General features: G+C 41.4%; 3 protein-coding genes across 3 annotated transcripts; all 3 read right to left on the reverse strand.

Moving 5' to 3' along the window:
- Window positions 1-272: 272 nt before the first annotated feature.
- On the reverse strand, window positions 273-2309 carry cfl1l (cofilin 1 (non-muscle), like). The gene is made up of 4 exons (XM_085800763.1): window positions 2261-2309; window positions 876-1165; window positions 647-723; window positions 273-475 (listed from the first exon to the last, which is right to left on the reverse strand). Exons 1-4 carry the CDS (start codon window positions 2261-2263, stop codon window positions 366-368), a joined length of 480 nt encoding a protein of 159 aa, XP_085656889.1. The 5' UTR covers window positions 2264-2309; the 3' UTR covers window positions 273-365.
- Window positions 2310-5490: 3181 nt separating this feature from the next.
- LOC146973809 (calpain-2 catalytic subunit-like) lies at window positions 5491-12549 on the reverse strand. The gene is made up of 20 exons (XM_085800814.1): window positions 12173-12549; window positions 11916-11985; window positions 11189-11307; window positions 10965-11098; window positions 10716-10884; window positions 10531-10614; window positions 10269-10354; window positions 8175-8249; window positions 7841-7998; window positions 7582-7747; window positions 7115-7345; window positions 6981-7017; window positions 6835-6900; window positions 6693-6750; window positions 6530-6594; window positions 6364-6432; window positions 6174-6252; window positions 5945-6058; window positions 5795-5853; window positions 5491-5714 (listed from the first exon to the last, which is right to left on the reverse strand). Exons 1-20 carry the CDS (start codon window positions 12407-12409, stop codon window positions 5691-5693), a joined length of 2100 nt encoding a protein of 699 aa, XP_085656940.1. The 5' UTR covers window positions 12410-12549; the 3' UTR covers window positions 5491-5690.
- Window positions 12550-13511: 962 nt separating this feature from the next.
- On the reverse strand, window positions 13512-20493 carry LOC146973810 (calpain-2 catalytic subunit-like). Its single transcript, XM_085800818.1, has 21 exons — window positions 20173-20493; window positions 19102-19171; window positions 18789-18907; window positions 17868-18001; window positions 17605-17773; window positions 17413-17496; window positions 17244-17329; window positions 17067-17141; window positions 16820-16980; window positions 16565-16734; window positions 16455-16466; window positions 16145-16356; window positions 15955-15991; window positions 15288-15353; window positions 15128-15185; window positions 14972-15036; window positions 14729-14797; window positions 14566-14644; window positions 14048-14164; window positions 13869-13927; window positions 13512-13788 (listed from the first exon to the last, which is right to left on the reverse strand). The coding sequence occupies exons 1-21, from the start codon at window positions 20407-20409 to the stop codon at window positions 13765-13767; spliced, it is 2103 nt and encodes a 700-aa protein (XP_085656944.1). The 5' UTR covers window positions 20410-20493; the 3' UTR covers window positions 13512-13764.

A 20493-nucleotide genomic window follows, 5' to 3' on the forward strand; every position in this document is an offset into this window, starting at 1 on the left:
GAAGTCCCAGTCATTTTGTAAACTCTAGTAAGGCGTCCAGGAAGACACATGGTGTATACTGGAATATACAGAGACTTAAACATGTGTGTACATAAAAACAGAAAATGATTGATATGAGAAATATAAATGTACCAACAGTCATGTGATACATGATGCTATCATTGTATATTTATATGTAAAATAAATTTAAATCTGTATGAGTCTGTTTTCACAGCCAAACTGGTGTTGGCTGACTGCCTCCCAATTTTGTATTTTTTGTTTTTTTATTTCATTTTCCTCCCCATCTTTAGTTTGACTCAAAGCAAAATTGATTTGGAAACTTTGGTGTCATTTCAAATCCCTTTAAATTGACCTTGATCAAGAAATCACACAGGATGGCCCTCAAGTGTGAGTACGCTTTTCCCTAATTCAGCAGCAAAGTTTCCCCTCTGGCGGTAGTCTGCAGGGTCGTTTACCTGCAACTGATGTTTGATTCCTGTTGAAGACATCAGAGTTAGATTTTTTTTAAAGGAGCATTTGACCTTAAATGTTAACATCTTCTCAATTTTTTACAGTTAAGGCATAAAAGAAAAGATGTGATTGTAGCATCTGGTGCTCCCACCACAATTAAGATTTGACAAAATAAAGAAAGAGAAAAAACATTTACCTGTCAGGACCTTCCTAATGGATTCTTTAGAGCTAGCATAGCTCATTTTTTCTTTGATTGGTGCAGTATCAGGAGCCCTGACATAAAAAAAAAGCATTGTTGTTTTGTTGTTAAGTTTGGAATAGAGGAACATACAACACGCATCTTCAGAATACAGTGAGGTTGGCACTTGAAAACGGTTTAAATCAGGGAAAATGGATGACACTGTAGCTGTTATGTAAAGGCTTACCACATCAGAAAGACCAGTTCTTCCTTTTTAATTGCTTCCTTGGTTTCATAGTGGCAGTCATACAGCATGTAGCGACACATCTTCTCGGTGAGCAAATTCATGGTGTGTTTGAATACATCCTCCGTATCGACCAGGTCCTTTTGCCGGATGGCTTTTTCAATGCCGATGAAACCATCCTTGATTTCAAAGATGGCCACTCTTAAACGCTCGTTCTCATCATCCTCATTTTTCACCAATTTCATCTCATTGTAGAGGTCCTTCACTTCGTCAGCGACTTTTACCCCAGACGTCTGGTAAGAAACACAAAATGCAACATGTCTATAATTAGTCAACCATGTGTTTTATCAGTGTCCTATTTTACTAGATGTGGGCCAACTCCTTCAGAAGGTAGCAACCCTACAGGTTGGTGTATTGTCAGTTAGCAAAATAATTCAGTGTATCTCATGCTCTGCACACAAAACAGAGAACACAAAGACAAATAAATAAAACTATAATTGCTTTTATAACCTGCATTTATTTGAACCTTGCTGTTGCAACTGTGCAAGATCCTGAATTTTGAAAGATAACTGTTTGTGTAAAAGATGCAAACTGAATTTCAGTTATTACATACATAAACAAAAAAGGTGACCAAGCAAAGACTGCTTCCATGTTGTTTTATCACAGGATTTCCATTAACTAAGTTTAGCACCAACTCTAACAGTTAGAAAATTCTGATGACAGACTATTAGAGTAGGAACGCTGTGGAAGATTTGGGCCTTGGCTCGTACTCAAATAGATGATGTTCACTTGTACTTTGTTTCTTTTCTCTTTTTTTTTTTTCCTTTTTTCTAATAGACAAAAAGCAGAACTGAAAGATGAGGAAACAGGAAGTTCTTGAACTACACTTTGGAGAGAAGTGTTTACGCTATTTAGTTGGTTTAAATGTGCAGATAGATACTCTCCATGTCTCAGTCAGTAATCACACACTACGAGAGGAGCTTCCCCCTGAGCGTTCACGGCCACAGCTCTGTCACATTCCAGTCATTGTGGAACAAGTTCGCACAAGAAAGACCGCCCCAAGGCATTCACTCTGAACAAATTTCAAGCACGAACAAAGCTCCCACCATCTTGGAGGCAAAACCACACCTTGTAAAGTCCCTTGCAAAAACCAAATTCCCTTTTTCAAACAGCCAACTTCTTCTCAAACAGCAAACATCAGTCTTAGACAACTTTACAACGTCAGCGTCATTCATTCATTTCCCCCCCAGCAAACACTGTTAAGATGAGTGTATCAAAACCCCTACTACTATCTGTATATTGCATGTCCTGTGCTGGGCACTTGTAATCTCATCTCACAGAAGAAACTGTTGACTGACACAGGCAAACTCTTTAGGAAAGTTACTCACCATTTTTGCTTGTGGTCTGTGAGGGAGCAGGCAGCAGAGAAAAAATGGCAGCAGTAGTCACAGTGCAGAAGGGGTCATAAGGAAGGAGAGCAGGTTGACTCATGTAGGAGGGGCTGTTGTCAATGAGCCCACCTCCAAAACCAGGTCCACCCCCTTCTTCCCAGGTGTGACAGTTTCAGCTGCAACCTCAGCAAAAGCAATTGCATTACACTACATTTGACGGCTAAATCACAATGTTATACGTGCTCCATTGTTTGGTGCTGGGCAAATATTTTTCTTGCCCTGTCCGTTTGTTTTGGTTTAACATGGGGCAGAGATCTTCCTTTTTCTTTTTCATTTATCCAGAAGCCCCAGGTGAGCTCAAGCGAGTCATGGGTGGGAGCAGCACACAACAACCCTTATAAGGAGAACATACCTGTCCACATTTTAAACTCAACTGCTGCTCAGATGCAGCTCAATGGCCTTATAAGGTAAAAGGTGGAAAGAGTTCACTGACGTACCAAAAAGAATTATCTATACCTGTGCAGAGAGCTTAGTAGTCAGGAGTGTGAAAAACTGGTTGAAACACAGGAAACGTTTACCACTTAGGACACGTCAGAATGATTTGAACTGAAAGTGGAAATTTTCAGTTGTTGGTTCATTTCATAGCTGATTTTCTCCACATTTGTTATGTAAGCAGTGACAAGTCAGTGAAGTTTATGTGACTCACAAAAAAGTGATTCTGGTGTGTTCATAATTGGATTGCTGTAAGATTGTAGCAGGTTCTTGGCTGAAAACGACACAACTGTTAAGACTGTAAAACAGACAAAAGTTGATGCCAATCTAGTTGTCATCAGGTAAGAAAAAGAAAAGAAAAGAAAACAAGGAACAACATTTTAAACTGGGTCATCTGATATTCTAGTTATTATTTTCCCCTGTCTGTCTGTGCAATGAAAAAAAATGCAACTTTTCCTTAAAATCCAAGAATTTGGGTGACAGAGGGGAAACTCTGCCCGTCCTCTGGTCCCAAACCAGGCCTTTTCCAATTGTGGAAATCAACTATGTATATTTACGTAAATGTGAAAATCCACAATACCGACCTCCAGCCTATTTGCTTGTGGATCAGCACAGACCAGTGATTGTTTTATTAGTGAGGAACAGCTGACACATATGGGTGTGTTTCAGATGTGATGACAGCAAGAAGCTTGGCAACTAATGACGAGAGTAGCATTGACACTTATATAATGTTTTAATATTTAGGGGTCACACACATACAGACAAAGATTTCTTCAAAGTCCTGCTGAAGCAGAATGTGTAATCCAACATTTGCAATACAGTGTTGCTGTGTGTGCTGTAACATGGAGCTGGAGAAATACAAACACTGACAAAAGGAGTCATTGAGTCATGTAAACTGCTAAACTGTCTCATTGGCAAATTAGAACATACCATGAATTAACATTTGTCTTATGGAGGTCATACACATAATTTAGGTCAACTGGGTGGAGATTCTGTACATAATAAACTCCTCCTCTGCAGTGACTATTTTCAATACAGACACTCCGCTTCAGCATCACAGTGGCCTAATGCTTCCGCTGAGATGATTATTAGTTTACAGAGTCAGAGGCCTGCCTCACATCCTGCTGCAAAAAGGAGGAGTTGAAAATGTCGGAATATGTCACAGTTTACCAGCCACTCTTCTTGTTTTTTTTTAGGCCTGGCTGCCAGAGCTAACAGCAGCTGGTAGCGTCTTTCAGAGTCATAAAAGGGGAAATACAAAAGTGAACCTCACAGGACAGGAAATAGCTGCAGCATGGCTCTGTGTGAGCTGAAAACTTCACGCTGCTGCAAGCACATTGCAGTTTTGACCAAAACCCAGTCAGTTGCGTCAAAGCACTGAATCCGACTCTATGAGAACTCTGACCTCTACTGGTAAATGACTGAAACACCACATGACTGAATTTGCCTTGTCAACACTTACCACCAAAAACTATTGGGCCAGCATAGAGACTCCAATTTGTGCACAGAGAGAATGGAAATCAACAGATTCTAAATAAATGAAACTTCATAAGAACAGTACTTGATTTTCTTCATTATCACTTATCTAATTAACATAGGCCTACAATTATTTTGAACTTTTTTTTAGATGGCCTTCTTGAAATTACTTGATTTTATTAATAATTTCCCATATAGGTCGATTGCATGCGTCAAAGGCCAATTATTGGACATTTGCTGAATTAAATATATGAAAATTAGTCTTAATCGTGTCAAAGTGTGTGTGAACCATGAATCACCTTGACACCTTTTTTTTTTTAAGACGCCCTGCGTTCTGCCTTCACACAGAATTGTGTTAGTCAGTAGCTTAAGAGTAACTCGGATACAAAACAAAACAAACCACTGTTGTTCTCACCTCTGTTCAAGTTTCACATGTGTTGAACTATTATTGGGTGTGGTCAGTCACATTTCATTCTGCCACCCACAATGACCTCAACCAATAAGCTTGTTTCAGCTAGTAGATGTTTGTTTTGTTTTATTGCCATTGTTGAGTGCAAGTTTCACTGCACAGGGGCTAATTTATGGTTTAATGCAGTGGTTCTCAAAGTTTTTTGGCTTGTGACCCCATTTTGACATCACAAATTTCTGGTGACCCGCGTCAATCAAGTATAGAAGAGTAGTATAGAATTCAGTTGTTTAAGATTGATTTTTATTTTTTATCAATTACTAGACATTTCTGGTGACCCAATTCATTTCATTTCATAACCTTTATTTAGACCCCATTTGAATTCCAGGCGACCCCACATAGGGTCCCGACCCCAAGGTTGAAAAACACTGGTTTTTTTAACCTTGATGTGTGAAATATCCAAAATCATTTTCACTTCTTTGACTGCAGATGTCATTGGTCAGTGGCATCAAAACTCTTGCCTTGTCATCACAAGAGTAGTTATACATTTTCAGAGAATTGCCTTATTGCTGTCCTGTTAAGAATAAAATAAACCTTTTCATGTCTGTATTGTAAATTAGAAGTTAACAGACTGGGATTATGGGAAAACTAGAAAAGTGGGTAAAAAAAAAAAAGTAAACCACACACACACAAAACACACTCTTGTCAGGGCCATGGCCCATAGTATTTATTGTATCTGGCTGCTGGCTGCAGCTATATATTTAGTGTTCATAAAGAATGGTTCAGTGGACTTAATGGAAGAACACAGCACACAACAACTGTTATATCATTTTTTTTGTCTTTTTATTGTTTAATAAATAAACCCATTATTATTTGAGGGAGATTGTGACTTTTTATTTGTTTTTGGATATATATTCAAACCATTTTTTTTTTCTCCCAAAATGCATCCCTGTTGACTGATATTCACTCAAAAACATCTACCTAAATATTCAGATATTATATGACACTTCAACCGCAGCCTTGATTCTTCAGTTGTAAACATTTGGAGCTCCTCTACACCATGGACAGACTCAGCCACTGTGGATGGAAACACAGACACAGGTCACAATAAAGTATCACTTTCCATTGTTGTTTCATTTTACAAAACAAGCTTTTACCTCCTTGAATCCCAGTTCTACCTCTCCAGAGCCATCCTTGTCCAGGGTCTTGAAGGTGTCTGTTGTAAATGACAGTAAACATCACAACTCTACATGATTTTGTCATCGACAGCTGGAAACAAAAATGTGTTGACAAGGAAAAGGACTCACTGAAGAGTGACTCTAAGCGAACCAGGCAGCAGACAAAGTTGTCAAAGTCAATCACGTTTGCCTCACTGTAGCGGGCCACGATGATCTGGTGCAGAGGGTTGTTGAGAGAGAAACCTGTTGAAATGCAACAAGATGAACTGAGAGATCAGATGTGACAGAGCGGAAGGAATGCAAATAAGTGGCAGTTTATTAATTAATGAGAAGGAACGATATAATGACACAAACTTACCAGCATCCTCGACAGCCATCCGCATCTCAGAGGAGCTCATGCAGCCACTTTGGTCCACGTCTTTCCCTTTGTACAGGTCCTAATGGAGAGCCCAACCCCATTGACATCTGTTATCACCTTCCTACTTAGAATCTAGTGTATGTTACATGTGTAATGTTAATGCCAGGACAAACCAGGAACAGGAACATACCAAGAACTGCTCAATCTTTGTCCACAGGATCTTAAATTCTACCAGTCCCAGCTTGCCACTTCCATTTTTCTTTGAAGAGCGTGTTAAGGAAAATTACAATGTGCCATCACACAGAGTGATGTGTGATCTCCTGACATGACTAAAGAATTGGAAATGGGAAGGATACATCCAGCAGGTTGACCATGTTGTGGCAAGTCGACAGGCTAAACCCACTGGTTTTGATGTCATCTCCTGCAAATGAAAAAGAAAACACAGGGATACATTACTGTGAGTGTCGGTGCTCATCAATACACACACCGAACATGCTTGAAAGAGATGGGGTTTCTTACGCCTCGTCACCACTCTGTTGAGGATTTTCTGCAGCTCAAACACAGAGATCTCCACATCCTGCAGACCACATGACACAAACACTGTGTAAGTCGTCAGGGAGACCATGAGGGGAAGGAAGGATTAAAACTTCAGCCTACTCACATGTCCAGCAAGCTGTCCAAACAGTCTCTTGAATCTGTCACTGATGTCATCTTTATCGATATCAATCTGGAGATGACAAGGTTATATGATCTATTGTATTCTTAAAATCTTCATTTCAATTTACATATCAAGGGATGTGATTTTACCTCCTCAACATGGCACTCCACCGGATCATCAATCTCTCTGAAAGGCAGAGGTCACATTTAAAATGATCAGTTTGAATGCTGCAATTAATAGAACTCTCCACTCGGTCACATGACAATTAGTGAATCAAACATACTGGAAATCAGCCTGTTTCTCAGAGAACACGCGCACGTAGAAGTCTCCGTTCTTGTTGGGCTCAAAGGTGGAGGGGATGATGAGGTATTCTCCAGGGGGGAGACAGAAGCGGTTGCACACTTCCCGCAGGTTGATGAAGGTCTCGGAGCGTGCTGCCGAACAGTTGTACTGGAAGAAGTTTTTCTTCAGGTGCACCTGCCTTTTGCCAGAGAACTGGGAAAGGACACGTATAGTACAGTGTAAATATTTGCGTGACAGTTTGAATTTTGATGGCTGGATAGTGATACTCATTTGTCATGAAAAATGAAGGCTCATCAAGCTCCTTCATCTTGGCTTACATACCTCCTCAGGAAGCTAGAGAAAAAAGATGAAAAATCAAATGTAAGAATAGGTGAAAATGTTGAAAATTCTCTACTGAAGCAGGTTTTTAGCGCTGACAGTGTCGTCTGTAAGCTTCTTACCTCATAGATGGCAAAGCCAATGGTTTGCATGTCCTTCCCCATTTTCCTCATTTTCCTCCTGTTCTTCTGCATCAAGCCCACAATGAAGGTGCAGCCCTCCTCCTCACCATCGTCAGGGTCATCGTCCACATCATCCAGCTTGATGACAAACTGAGGGTTCATCCAGAAGGAATCTAGAAAGGAGAAGCAAGGGTTTGTTCGTGACACATACAATATAGCAGTGCAGGGTTCAAATCTGGAACAAAAGACGGGGAAACTGGTTGTACTTGGATAGTTTCTGCAGCCACCGGCTGACACGCCTCTCCTCCACGTGTCTTCAAACTCAGTCTCTGCCCATTTCTTGTACTCGCCCGTGAGAGCATCAGGGGTGAGGTTGCAGATCTCAAGGCGTGAATATTGGCGCAGGAAGTCAGAAAATGACATCCTTTGGGGAAAAGCAGAGTGTGGAAAATGGAAAATGACCAGCTTTAATGCAAAAAACTCTGAAATGCTGGGGTTCACCACCTTATCTGTCCTATTCAGATACATGAGGCGAATATTCATAAACTTTTGTTCGGTGTGTGGATTTTGTTAGAGAAAAGCGGATTGAGTGAGATTTACCAGAACTCTCCGTCCTCAGCCCGGTTGGTCAGCCTCTGTCGATCCTCAGAGCTCACATATCTCCATTCAGAAGAGCTAGAAAAAAGAGACAGATGGAAGATAAACTACAGGGTGTGCACAAATAAATAGGCCCACCTTGGACAGTGGTGAGAGTCAGTTATGGTCCAAGGAAAAAAATTCTTAACCCTCCTGTTGTCCTTCTGGGTCAAATTGACCCAATTGTTCCCTTCCTCCATCCTTCCTTTCTCCCTTCCTTCTTTCCACAGTCCTTTTCCCCTTCCTTCCTTCCCTTCGTCCTTACTTCTTCTTCCTTCCTCTTTTGATCCAATTGACCCGATCTGTTCCCTATCCCTCCATCTTTCTTTCCTTCCCTTTCCCCTTCCTTCTTTCTTTTACCTTCCTTGAACAAATCTGTTCCCTCCCTCCACTTTTCTTTCCTTCCTTTTTCCCTTCATTCCTTCCTTACTTCTTCCTCCCTTTTTGACGCAATCTGTTCCCTCCCTCCTTCTATCTTTCCTTCCTTTTTCCCTTCCTTCTCTCCTCACATCTTCCGGTCCTTCCTTCCTTCCTTCTTTGACCCAGGAGGACAACAGGGGCCAATTCAGCATTTATCACTATTAAGTAATATGACACCAACTAAAAATGTGGAAAATCTGACCTTTTTCCTTAAAAAGATGTCAACATTTGTTTAATTTTGAAAATAGAGATGACAAAACATGTTGGAAATTTCAAAATGCAAATGTAAGAGAGGCCCTAACACAGAGGCCCTATAACCCTAACTCCAACACGTGCAGCCCCCTGAGGGAGGTTTCTTACTGAGTGGAGTTAGTGATCATATGTGCAGGCTTTAGGACTGAAAACTCAGCTTCTGGGATGCGGCTGCAAATAATCAGTGGATTTATGTTTGTCAGCCCTCAAGCCCCAAGCAGTTTCCTGCCCTGCCTGCTCACAAGCTGTGCCTCTGCCCTGCTGGGAGCTGAAGGCAGTCAGGACATAGTTGTCAGCTGGTTGTATGGCCAGACAGACATGCTCCTCCTGTCCTCCACCCACAGCACAAAAATAAGCTGTAAAGTCAGAGTCTATGCAACAACATCCTTTCACAACAGGATTTACCAGCCTCTCCACTGGGTGTGTCCACATGTCTCCGTGTGTTGCATGCACAGTGAATTAAGAGGCCTACTTTATATACTATATTGCAATTTGACTGGAAGGTCTTAACGTGTCTGAACAAGAAAAGAGCGGTGAGTTGAGAAAGCATGTTAATAAGAAGTGTGAAGCAGTAAAATAATAATTAAATTGTTGATAAATTCTTATTACACAAACCACAAAACACAGCTGAAAGGTTGAAGGATTATAAAGTTACGACAACAATGGGACTTTCAAAGTCTGCACACATGGCAATCCAACCGAACAGTGTAGAGATATCCCACTCAAAACCACAACCGAGGAGGTCAGGGGATCACCAACGTCATGAGCACACATCATGAAGGAACCATGAATGTCGTTCACGGCTTCGAGATAAATGTTTACTGAAATCAGCCCCAACTGTAAGCATTTTAAATCCAAGTTAACATTTCTCTTTTCATGTGCTTATGGCTGAGCTCTTTTAAAGAACCACTTGCACCCGAGCTCTTAATCTTGGATTTGCACTGTAAATCCTATTAATTTTAATACAAATCAATATTTCATGCTGCAAACTCATATTTCACGCTCTATTTTAGTCTCGTTGTATATATTATATTATATTATATTTTCCTGTACCTTCTTTTATTCCCTTTCCTTGCTTTTAATTGTGTAATATGTGTAAATGTGTAATATATTTTCAATTTCTACTGTTTTGGGTTTTATTTTAATTTTAAATAAATTGCATGTTTTTTTTTCTCCTTCCAGTTTCCAGTTTTTACTCTTAAATGTTTTGTCTTTATGTAAAGCACATTGAGTTGCCCCTTGGTATGAAATCCACTATATAAAGCTGTCTTGCCCTGCATTGCCTTACCAGTAGCTACAAACTAGTAGCTATATAGCTAGAGCTAATATGAGTGAGTTTATTGGATTTCATGTCATCAAAACTCTCTGAATGTGTCCAACACTCACTTGTCACTCCAAGCTCCATTCCACTCCACCTGACCCCACGGGTTTCTGATCCTGATCAGTTTCTCCTTGTCTCCTCTGTACTCCACCTGACACAGATGTATGGGTCAGTTCTTTCAATTAGGAAAACATCGGGGAAAAGGCCAACTCTAAAAGCAATATAATGTAACCATTTGTAGCATCGATTACAATGGCAGAAGCATATGTATTTGCCACAGTGGCCTGTGCAGCCACATACAGTACAGTATACTAGCACTTTACTCACCTGCTCGGCTCCTGTCACTGAGTAGGCGTGACCCTTCACCAATTTGCGATGTGTAACAGCTTCAGAGTCAGATGCACTAGTGATCTGGGATGGAGAGGAAAAACTTGTTAGGTAAAAATAACCACATTCAAAGAAGTGGAATGCGACCATGCTACATGAGAGTGAGAAAATAAACCCAAACTAACATCAATGGAGCATCCCAGAAGGGAGCCTCTGTCCAGGGCCTTCCTGATGATTTTGAAGAGATGGGGATCTGGCCTGCTCAGCTCATGTCTCTCAGCTATGCCTCCCGTGAAGTCCTCGAAGCCTTCAGTGGTGCTGCCTCCAGAAAGAGCCTCATAGCATCCATTCAGCCTGAAGGAAAAATGGATGCATGAAAGACTGGAGACATTGAAACAGACAGAAAGGTATCCAGAAGTTATTTTCATCCATACTTGGCGTAGGCCTTCTCCAGCAGGGCACTCCAAAACTCTGACCCCTCCTCAGAGTGAACAAACAGCAGCTCTCCATTTCTGGTCGGCAGACGGTCATCGACCACCACATCCACCCACTCTCCAAACTGCCAGAACTGAGATCCACAGAAATGGGACACAGTAAAATCAAACCTGTCTCTTCCATGTTATTTGTAAAGGAATGCAGCTGTGTCACAGTGCTCTACCTCAAAGTGAAAGATGCCAGCATAGTCATCCTCAAAGCTTTGGTCATGGGGGACAACCCGAGACAAAACCTGTTTGTTGAGAGTCAAGGAGGCGATAGCTGCCAGGAGCCAGCAGTCACCTGAACACAAGCAAACAGTGTTAGAATAAAGGCAATTCCTGCTTAAGATCTCATCTCTCATACACAGGAGATTTCATGCTCCGACATGTTGTAATCACTTTTAGTCCCTGTGACACATCTCCAAAACACAACAGGTATGTGGTGTCCACAGGTATGCACACACACACACACACACACCTCAGCTGTGATGTTATGGCTCTCTTGCATTACCCACATTGCTGAGCAGCAGCAAAGACAACTTAGTCTCACCCACACATGCATCCATCAGGCAGGCTGGGTGTAGAAGACTGAAGAGAGTTGTTATAAGGTGCTTTGTGCACAATGACAGTTGAAGTCAACTCACAGGAATTTGCTCAGCGTCATTTTAGACTTTTAGAAGTCATTTAAATGTAAAACGACAAAAAAGATAAGCCTGCAGATGACAGAGGGAGGTCAACATGAAGAGCTGTTATTGTGCTTCTATCTGCCAACTGTCACATCTAAGATATGCATGCAAAGTCATTTGAATGTTTTTGGAATGGTTGGAGATGGAAATATAGGGAAATAGATACTGCAAATATCTGATTGTGCCATCAACAGGCTTGTGTGTGTGTGTGTGTTTCTCTCACCCAGTGCTCCTTGACAAATATCAGTCCTGGTCGCATTTTCAACTATGAATTTCGGATTGGAACACAGCTCCTGCAGAAAAATGTAGAAATCTGTAAAAACCCTCTCACCCACCATCATAAAACTATAATGGGACATTTTCATCATCTGAGTGCTGACACGCTGCAGGAAAACTGCATTGAATCATATTCACATTAGGCTTTGACAATACAGGACTATAGTTATAATCATCAGATGTTTCCATCTATTCTGTACCCACCGTGGGTCTCTCCCAGGTGACTCCCCGGACTTTGTGTGAACTGGGCCCCAGTTCATCGAAGCCTAGAGATGAAGGCTCAGCCTCAAAGCAGTCATCCTCAAACAGCCGCCCTCTCTCCAGACAGCTTCTCCTCAGCGACTCATAGTCCTGGTTCAGGTATTTCACTGCATGAGAGTTTGTTCCGACCCCATGTGCTCGCTCTCGGTTGTGCTGAAGCTTGGCTGCGATCCCTGACATTTTGCACTAGCTGGTGCGACGTCGTCCACTCTGCCTGTGACTGTGACAGCCAGGTATGTCTGTGTGGTTTGACAGGCTCTGTCTTTATATATGCAGATCGACTGTCTCCACACCCTCGCCAGACCAGACAGTTTGCTCTGGCTCACCTGTTTCATCCAGCCCTTTGTGCATCTGGCTTTGATTGTCTGCCTATAACTGGACCAGATGTAGCTCACATTCTGAGTACAGAGCAGCAAATGGAGCGTTCATATGGGTTGCTGTAGTGGTAATCAGGAAGGTGCTGCAGTCAAATTGTGAAAAAAAACAGGGTCCAAGGCAACTCTTCTCTGATGTATCAATAAAAAGCCTTTATTTGGCAGCTAGTCCATATACAACCAACATGTGTCGACCCACATGGTATACTACAACAATGCACACAGGTGGCCTAAATTGGGACCAATCAGGCATGGGTGAAGTCTGTGTTCCAATTGGTTGTTTTTAATGTCCTAATATGAACTAGAGGCCAAATAAATAAAGGCTATTTATTGATACATCAGAGAAGAGTTGCTCGGACCCTGTTTTTTCACAGTTTAGCTCACATTCTGCTGAGCTGAAACCTGAGCTGGCCCACAAAAATTTGATGGGGTTAAAACTGCAAAAAATATTTCTTACTAACATTTTTAAGCAGTAAAGGTACAGTGAGGCACAGACTATATGAATATTTCATAAATTTGTTTAAATTTGAACCAGATAATTTGTGTGACCTGTGCAAGATTTGATAAATAAGAATAGTCCATAGGCCATTGTTTCTTAGTTTCTTTATTATTATTATTATTTTCTTTTTTATTATCATTTGACATCTTTTTCCCAAGTACAGTGCTGTGAAAAAGTATTTGCCCCCTTCTGCCTCCTTCACTTCACGCAAACAGGTTTGTAATTTCTTGATTCAACTGCTCTGGTAGTGATCAGGTCTGGCTGTGGAGAGTGAAATTGAACTCAGCTTTCCAAAAAAATAGGTTTATCACAGTTAGTTCATGATTTAACAGTGGGGGCAATTAATCATCATTTTAAAAAAGCATTATATTTACTTGGGTTATCTTTGCCTAATATCAAATTTGTTGGATGATGATTGTAAACAACAAGTGTGAGAAATATGCAAAAAAGTAAGAAATCAAGAAGGGGCAAATACTTTTTCACGGCACTGTACATGTTCAGCAAACCTCATTTAACATAATTAGGAGATGTACAGTAGAGTTTCTATAAAATGAAAACCAACAATCCTCAATCCCTAAAATTCCATGTGAGTTGCAATGCATTGATAACTAACTGAAGTTTGTCGTCCTGCTGATGGGTCTTTAGTTGTGTTGTCTGCAGACCTAGTAGATGGCCAGGCACAGCCACTGTAAAAGGAAAAACAGCGGTGAGATGAAAAAACGAGGAGTGGCATCCAACCGGCAGCTTTTGTTATTCTCTCACGCACCTGTTGCATGTCCAGCTCGATCTTCCTGGAGTCAGCTTTTTCCAGAGCCTTAAACATTTCTGGTTGAAGGAGAGACACACAAATACTGGTGATGTAAACAAGCCACGGCCCTTTGATACAGATGAATAAGAGACGCAGTGTGGTGAAAGGGTGTAGCCCTGTTTGCTGCTGACACTCACTGAAGAGCATTTCCAGTTTGATGAGGCAGCCCACGAAGCTGTCGAAGTCTATAGCGTACTGAACATCAGCGTAGCGACAGACGATGGCCTGCAGCACAGCGCTGTTGACATGGAAACCTGTCATAGAAAAAAGAGCATCATTTCCTGTTTGGTTTTTTTTTGAGTCAGTTTCATAGATGTGGATTATTCCTGATCCTGGGGAGGTTTTAGTTTTTTAAAGGGGTGTCAGGTATGAGCTGTGTAATAATGGAAGCTTTGCTGCACAGCCTCGCCCACACGCTTGTATTGTTCCTGTGGCAAAGTGTGTAGATGAATGACACCCATGTGCAGGGAGGGATGAGTCCTCTAACTGGCTTATCCAGTCCCACATGTTACACATAATAACACACAATCAGTTATGCCAACATGCTTTTGTTTTCTTCTGTTCAGTTGTCAGTATTCAATGGGTATGCCTATATATTATTAAAGGTTTGCTGCATTTTACTGTGAAAGATTCCTCACATGATCCTGTCTGTTACCTGCTTGAGTGGCAGCGTCTCTCATCTCGAGGGAGCTCATAGTGCCAGAGTTGTCCGAGTCGTGAGTCTTGAAGATCTCCTATAAGCAGCCATGAGTTGCGTTTACAGGTGCAGACAGATCTTGACCAAATTAATTTGAAGTCATGTCAGTTATAGATCTTACCAGATATTTCTGGATTTTGTTCCAGAGGCGGTGGAACTCCATCAATCCCAACCTGTTACTTTCATCTTTCTGGGGAACGTTAAGGTTGATAAAAAGTCCAGGATGTTAGCCCTTTAATTAGTCATTCAAATGTCTCTTTGAGGCTATAGTGCAACTAGATCAATACATTAGAGCGAGGGTATTTGCAGATTTGAGACTATTTCTCAATGAATGTTTTAAATGTTTCATGTGTAAAGAGGATACATCCAACAGGCTGACAATAAGCCGGCCTGTGTCAAGGCTGAATCCATCAGTCTTTATGTCAGACCCTGCAAGACAGTGATAAAAACTAATCAACTCATTGAAAATAATATGTTAGTGAAAATTGTTTATATACTTCAGTGAATCAAATCTACTCACGGTGAGAGACGACATTGTTCAGAATTCTAACCAGCTCAAAGACAGACACCTCCATGTCCTGTTTGATATCAAAGTGTCAATTTTAATTTGTAATCCTCATTTAGAGCTACGTATATGTATGTAGCTGACCTCCTATCTGTTCTCATGCTTCTCTACCTACATTGCCAGCAATCTGCTTGAAGAGATGCTTGAAATGAGGATCCACCTCACTCTCAGATATCTCCTCCTGTGAGGAAAAAGACAGAGACAAGTATGTGTCACCATTTTCAAATAAAATAATATGCTCTTTTCAATGCAATTGAAAGGTGGAAATTAGCAGTTGCTACAACCTGGCTCAAGGCATCTTCTCTTGTTTTACAAGATTAATGTTTTTGTGCATTGTCCCTGTTTTAAATAAATATATTCCTAATTCCTAATTTTCAGGCATTGTGAAATGGATGTTAAATTCAACACAGTATATCAGGCCTTATTTTTTAAAATTAATGTAATGTAATGTAATGCATGTAATGTAATGTAAAATAACATTTCCTAAAGAATAATGTAAAATTGGCACACATTTTCAGTGTTTTGTATTGATATGTTGATCCCTATGTAGGCCTATTTGTGGTTTTAAACCAAATCCTGGTTGGACAGAGGTTCTGGGTGGACTGAGCTTTAGACAATGAGTTTGCATTTCTCTGTGGACTGATCACTTTGATACTTTCATAGTATTAATGTAGAATCTAATTCTGCCTTATAATGACAAAAAGGCATAGAAGTATAATTTAATACAATACAGAACCTTCTAAACAAGCAAAGACAGTTCATCATCCTTTGGATTTTCTTACCTCCTCTATTTTAGCATCAATGTCCTCCTCCAGTGGACTAAAAATAGAAAAGGACAATTTGAACACACTCTGTTGAAATGCAGAAATACCAAGTGGCTACTCGGTTACTCAGTTAATCTGAAATATGAGTTTTGTCCACTAGATGGCTGTATAAACTAATGCTCTCCATTACCCTTACTGTCACAGATACCTGGTTGCAGCCTGTTTCTCTGAGAACACCCTGAGAATGAAGCTGCCGTTCTTGTGAGGGTGAAAGGTGGAGGGGATGATGGCGTATTCCCCTGGAGGAAGTTTGTAGCGGTCACACACTTCACGCGTGTTGATGAAGGCGCTGCTCATGGCCACGGCTCTCTGTCGCAGCAGGACGTCAGGGCCCAGATGAACGTTGCTGCGGCCTTTGTACTGAAGATTAGAGACTTTTATTACTGGAGTGACAGTAAATTCACAAGTGACATGCAAGTAGGAGATCATTACTGGTGTGTACCAGGACAAATACAGACCTCATCTGGAACCTGTGAGAAGGAAGCAAAGTTTTAGAGAACATCAGTTAGTTTTTCGAAAAGTCAAATCCAGTGTAGGTTTTAATGTCATAAATATTATTCTGAGACACCTCATAAATGGCAAAGCCGATGGTCTCGGGCCCTTGGTCAAGCTTCTTCTGCTTTCGCCCATTCTTTTGCATCAGCCCCACTAAAAATGTGCATCCGTCCTCCCCGTCCAGAGGGTCATCGTCCACGTCCTCCAGACGCACCACAAACTGTGGGTTGGACGAGAACGTGGCTGGAACACATTGAAAAACATTTACATTTATATGAATTCTTCTTGCTCAGATATTATTTATCTGTGGCTATATATTCTGTCTTGCCTGGGTTGTTGCGGCAGCCGCCAGCAGTGGAGCCCACCCTCCACATCCCCTCAAACTGGTACTGGTTCCAGTGGCTGGTGTCATCGCTCTTGAGTGAGTCTGGGGTCAAGTTACAGATCTCCAGCCTGGAGAACTTCATGATGAAGTCTGAGTAGGACATCCTGAGGAGAGGAACATGCTGTTTGTCTCCTCAAAGAGAACACTGTTATATCACACATAACTGAAAGGTTAGAGGTTGTGGATTTACCAGAACTCTCCATCTTCAGCCACATGGTTCAGGTTTCGTTTCTCTTTTTCACTGACGTGTTTCCATTCACGGGATCTGATTAAAAAATGGGGAAGGGGGAAAGATGCATTTTGGGGAAAGCCCGAAATTAACCACGAGTAGCTGATGGTTAATGAATATAAAATATAAAATATTCACCCATCACTCCAAGGCCCGGTCCACTCCACCTGACCCCAGGGGTTCCTGATGCGAACCAGCGGAACCAGCTGGCCTTGGTAATGAACCTGTAGCAGAGAACAAGGGTTGGCAAAGGAACTTGTACATCCTATGTAGTATAATGACAAGAGGAAATAAAGTTCAGGTGTACCTCCTCTGCGCCGGTGACCGAGTATGCGTGTCCTTTTACAAGTTTGAGAGCTGTGACTGCCTCCGTCTCATGGGAACTGGTGATCTGGATGAACCAAGAACAAATGTTTATTCCTGATGCCATCAAGCGCCATGATTGTTGGTTTCTGTGGTCGAGGATTGCCATGCAAATCAGTAGGAAAATCCAACATACATCAATAGAGCAGCCCAGCAGTGAGCCCAGGCGCAGGGCCCTCCGTATGATTTGGAAGAGGTTTCCTGGAGCTTTGTTTAAGACGTAGATTTCTGCGATTCCTCCTGTGAAATCCTCAAAACCCTCAATAGTGTTTCCACCTGACAGAGCCTCGTAGCAGCCGTGCAACCTGTTAGACAGAGAGGATGTTGGGTGAAGAGATTCACCAGCTGTAGCCTGAACATAATGTTATTAACAAAAACAAATGCAGGTATAATCCATACTTAGCATAGGCCTTCTCCAGCAGGGCACTCCAAAACTCAGAGCCCTCCGCTGAGTGGACAAACAGCAGCTTTCCATCCCTGGTGGGCAAACGGTCGTCAATCACCACATCCATCCACTCTCCAAACTGCCAGAACTGTGAAGAAAACATTCCCACCAATTTACAGGTCAGATATGAAACATTAAAGCGGCAAGTTGACTCACAACACAAATGATTTTTTTCAAACTATCATCACATAACACTGTCTGTCTGATGTGTTAGGTACAATTCATCCATTTTGGATACAAAACTAAACATCATCTCAGCTCATCTTTGTTGCTGTTGAAGAAAACTGACACAAGTTGCTTTCACATATTGATCAGAGGACAACGAAGAAATATGGTAACACTTTACTTGAAGGTCTCATCCTAAGAGTGACAAGACACTGTCACAAGAGTGACATAAGATTGACATGTCACAGTCATGAGGATGTCATAAACATTATGACAGTGTCATGTCACTATTATGATGAGACCTTCAAGTAAAGTGTTACCAGAAATATTATCAGAACTTATCTGCACTTAACAAACAAAGCAATTATAAATTGTTGTGCGCAGGGCCGTTGCTAGGAATTCTGGGCCCCCTTAAAGAATACTAAAGTGGGCCCCTACGCCCTGACTTGTCCACTTTTTTTTCTTAGACTACGTATTATCATGTTTTATTAACTTTGATTTGATGCTAATGCAGCATTACTATGAGTATTATACAGGGTCTTATGCAGAATAATTCAGTCATAAAGATTAGACTACTGGGGTTTTTGTGGGCCCTACTGGGCGCTGGGCCCCTGGAATGATCATCACCTTTCTCCCCTATACAACGGCCCTGGTTGTGCGGTCTACTGGGGTCAGTGTTTGTGGTCTGATGAGTGGAGTTGTTGACTGACCTGGAAGTGAAATATCCCGGCATACTCTTTAGTGAAACTCTGTCCAGGAGGCACCACACGAGCCAGCACCCGGTGGTCTAGGGTCAGAGAGGCTATCGCAGCCAGGAGCCAGCAGTCACCTGCACAACAAGAGCAGATGTTTGCTTTGAGACAGGACAGCAGCATGACGCTCTCACCATAGTGCGACAGTGCCGTAAACAGCTTGTGCTAACTAAGCTCTTCCTTTTGCAATCAAATGGGTGGAGGCTTTCTTCCACAGATATTTACACGTCGCTTCTAAAAAAACAAAACACTTACTCAACCACCCACTTACCTAGAGCACCCTGACAAATATCCGTCCTTGTGGCTCCGTCATCGATGAACGTAGGGTTTGAACACAGCTCCTGAGGAGAACAGCAACTACAGTCAACATTTTTCTTAATTTTTTTGTCTTTATTAGATACGACAGCAGAGTGGATGGTAGGAAACAGGAAGAGAGATTGGGGGAAATAGACACACAGTAAAAGATCATTCTGAGTCAAATCCTCAATTTCCTGCACAGAGCCCATATGAGATGTACTCTCTGTCCACTCACCCACCAGAGCACCCCACAAAGTCAAACATCATTTATCAAATGTTTTGTTTTACTATTTTAAGTCCAGTATCACACTATTGAAATAGAATGAGTAAGTACCACTTGATTTCTGATTTAATGACTGGGTTTAAAAAACAAAACAAAACAAAAAACATTTTATGTTAGACACAGAAGTATCACTATGAGGAACAAGAAGTTAGGAACCTAAAATTATTTTTATTTTGTTCTGGGATACATCGGTAACACTTTACAATAAAGGTACCTTAATTAACGTTAGTTAGTACATTATTAAGCATGAATTAACTGTTAACAGATATATAAACAATCATTATCATATATTACTTAGGATTAGGAAACACATGAATTAATGTTTACTACTCAAAGTTAGTTAATAAATTATTAAGTAATAATAAAAGTTGAATAATCATTATGTATGCATTACTCAGCATTAATTAACACATTAGTTTATATATTAATGCTTAATAATGTACTAACTAACGTTAATTAAGGGACCCTTATTGTAAAGTGTTACCCTTACATCCAAATCACCTTTGTTTTGTTTATGCAGATGATTAATGAATCCTCCCAGAACACTTGAAGCTGTTTTGATTAAAATTTGATTGGATTTTAACAGTGATTTTTCAAGTTCTCTGATCCTGATCAGAAATGAACAAGTCACACCTCCTCTTTTAAATGTCTGGACTTTGCCTCCTCTCCCCAAATTCCTGCTTTAACAGGGCTGACAGTATTACAGTAGAAACTGTGTGACTTAATTGCATTGCTTTGTGTCTGTTTTCAGTGGCCTCCTACCGTTGGCCTCTTCCACACCACACCCCTGATCTTGGATGAGTACGGCCCCAGCTCGTTGTAGCCCAGTGACTTCCTCTCAGCTGGAAAGCAGTTGTCCTCAAACAGACGTCCACTCTTCAGACACTGCTGATGCAAAGTTTTATAATCCTGATGTAGGAACTTGACGGCATGCTGGTTGGTGCCGACGCCATGTTCCTTCTCCTGCTGACGGGCCAGACGCGCTGCTGTGGACGTCATCCTCACTTCCTTACTTGTGCAGGATTTGGACCCTGGTGAGCTGTGATGAGTTGGTCTGTGAGCTGATCCTCCACCAGCTGAACA

This window comes from Trachurus japonicus, chromosome 15 (assembly GCF_045865225.1).
Source record: "Trachurus japonicus isolate A0001 chromosome 15, Traja_1.0".
NCBI lineage: Eukaryota > Metazoa > Chordata > Actinopteri > Carangiformes > Carangidae > Trachurus > Trachurus japonicus.

Excerpts from the sequence above, each read along its gene's own strand:
- cfl1l (XM_085800763.1), bottom strand. Across the intron at positions 724-875 it reads GAACTGGTCTTTCTGATGTG|GGCTCCTGATACTGCACCAA; the intron begins GTAAGCCTTTAC and ends TTTTTATGTCAG. Across the intron at positions 476-646 it reads CATTAGGAAGGTCCTGACAG|GAATCAAACATCAGTTGCAG; the intron begins GTAAATGTTTTT and ends TGTCTTCAACAG.
- LOC146973809 (XM_085800814.1), bottom strand. The coding sequence starts at position 12,409 with ATGTCAGGGATCGCAGCCAAGCTTCAGCACAACCGAGAGCGAGCACAT. Across the intron at positions 11,308-11,915 it reads TATTTGTCAAGGAGCACTGG|GTGACTGCTGGCTCCTGGCA; the intron begins GTGAGAGAAACA and ends GCTTGTGTTCAG. Across the intron at positions 10,355-10,530 it reads CAGTGACAGGAGCCGAGCAG|GTGGAGTACAGAGGAGACAA; the intron begins GTGAGTAAAGTG and ends CATCTGTGTCAG.
- LOC146973810 (XM_085800818.1), bottom strand. The coding sequence starts at position 20,409 with ATGACGTCCACAGCAGCGCGTCTGGCCCGTCAGCAGGAGAAGGAACAT. Across the intron at positions 17,330-17,412 it reads CGGTCACCGGCGCAGAGGAG|GTTCATTACCAAGGCCAGCT; the intron begins GTACACCTGAAC and ends TCTCTGCTACAG. Across the intron at positions 15,992-16,144 it reads GAGAAACAGGCTGCAACCAG|TCCACTGGAGGAGGACATTG; the intron begins GTATCTGTGACA and ends TTCTATTTTTAG.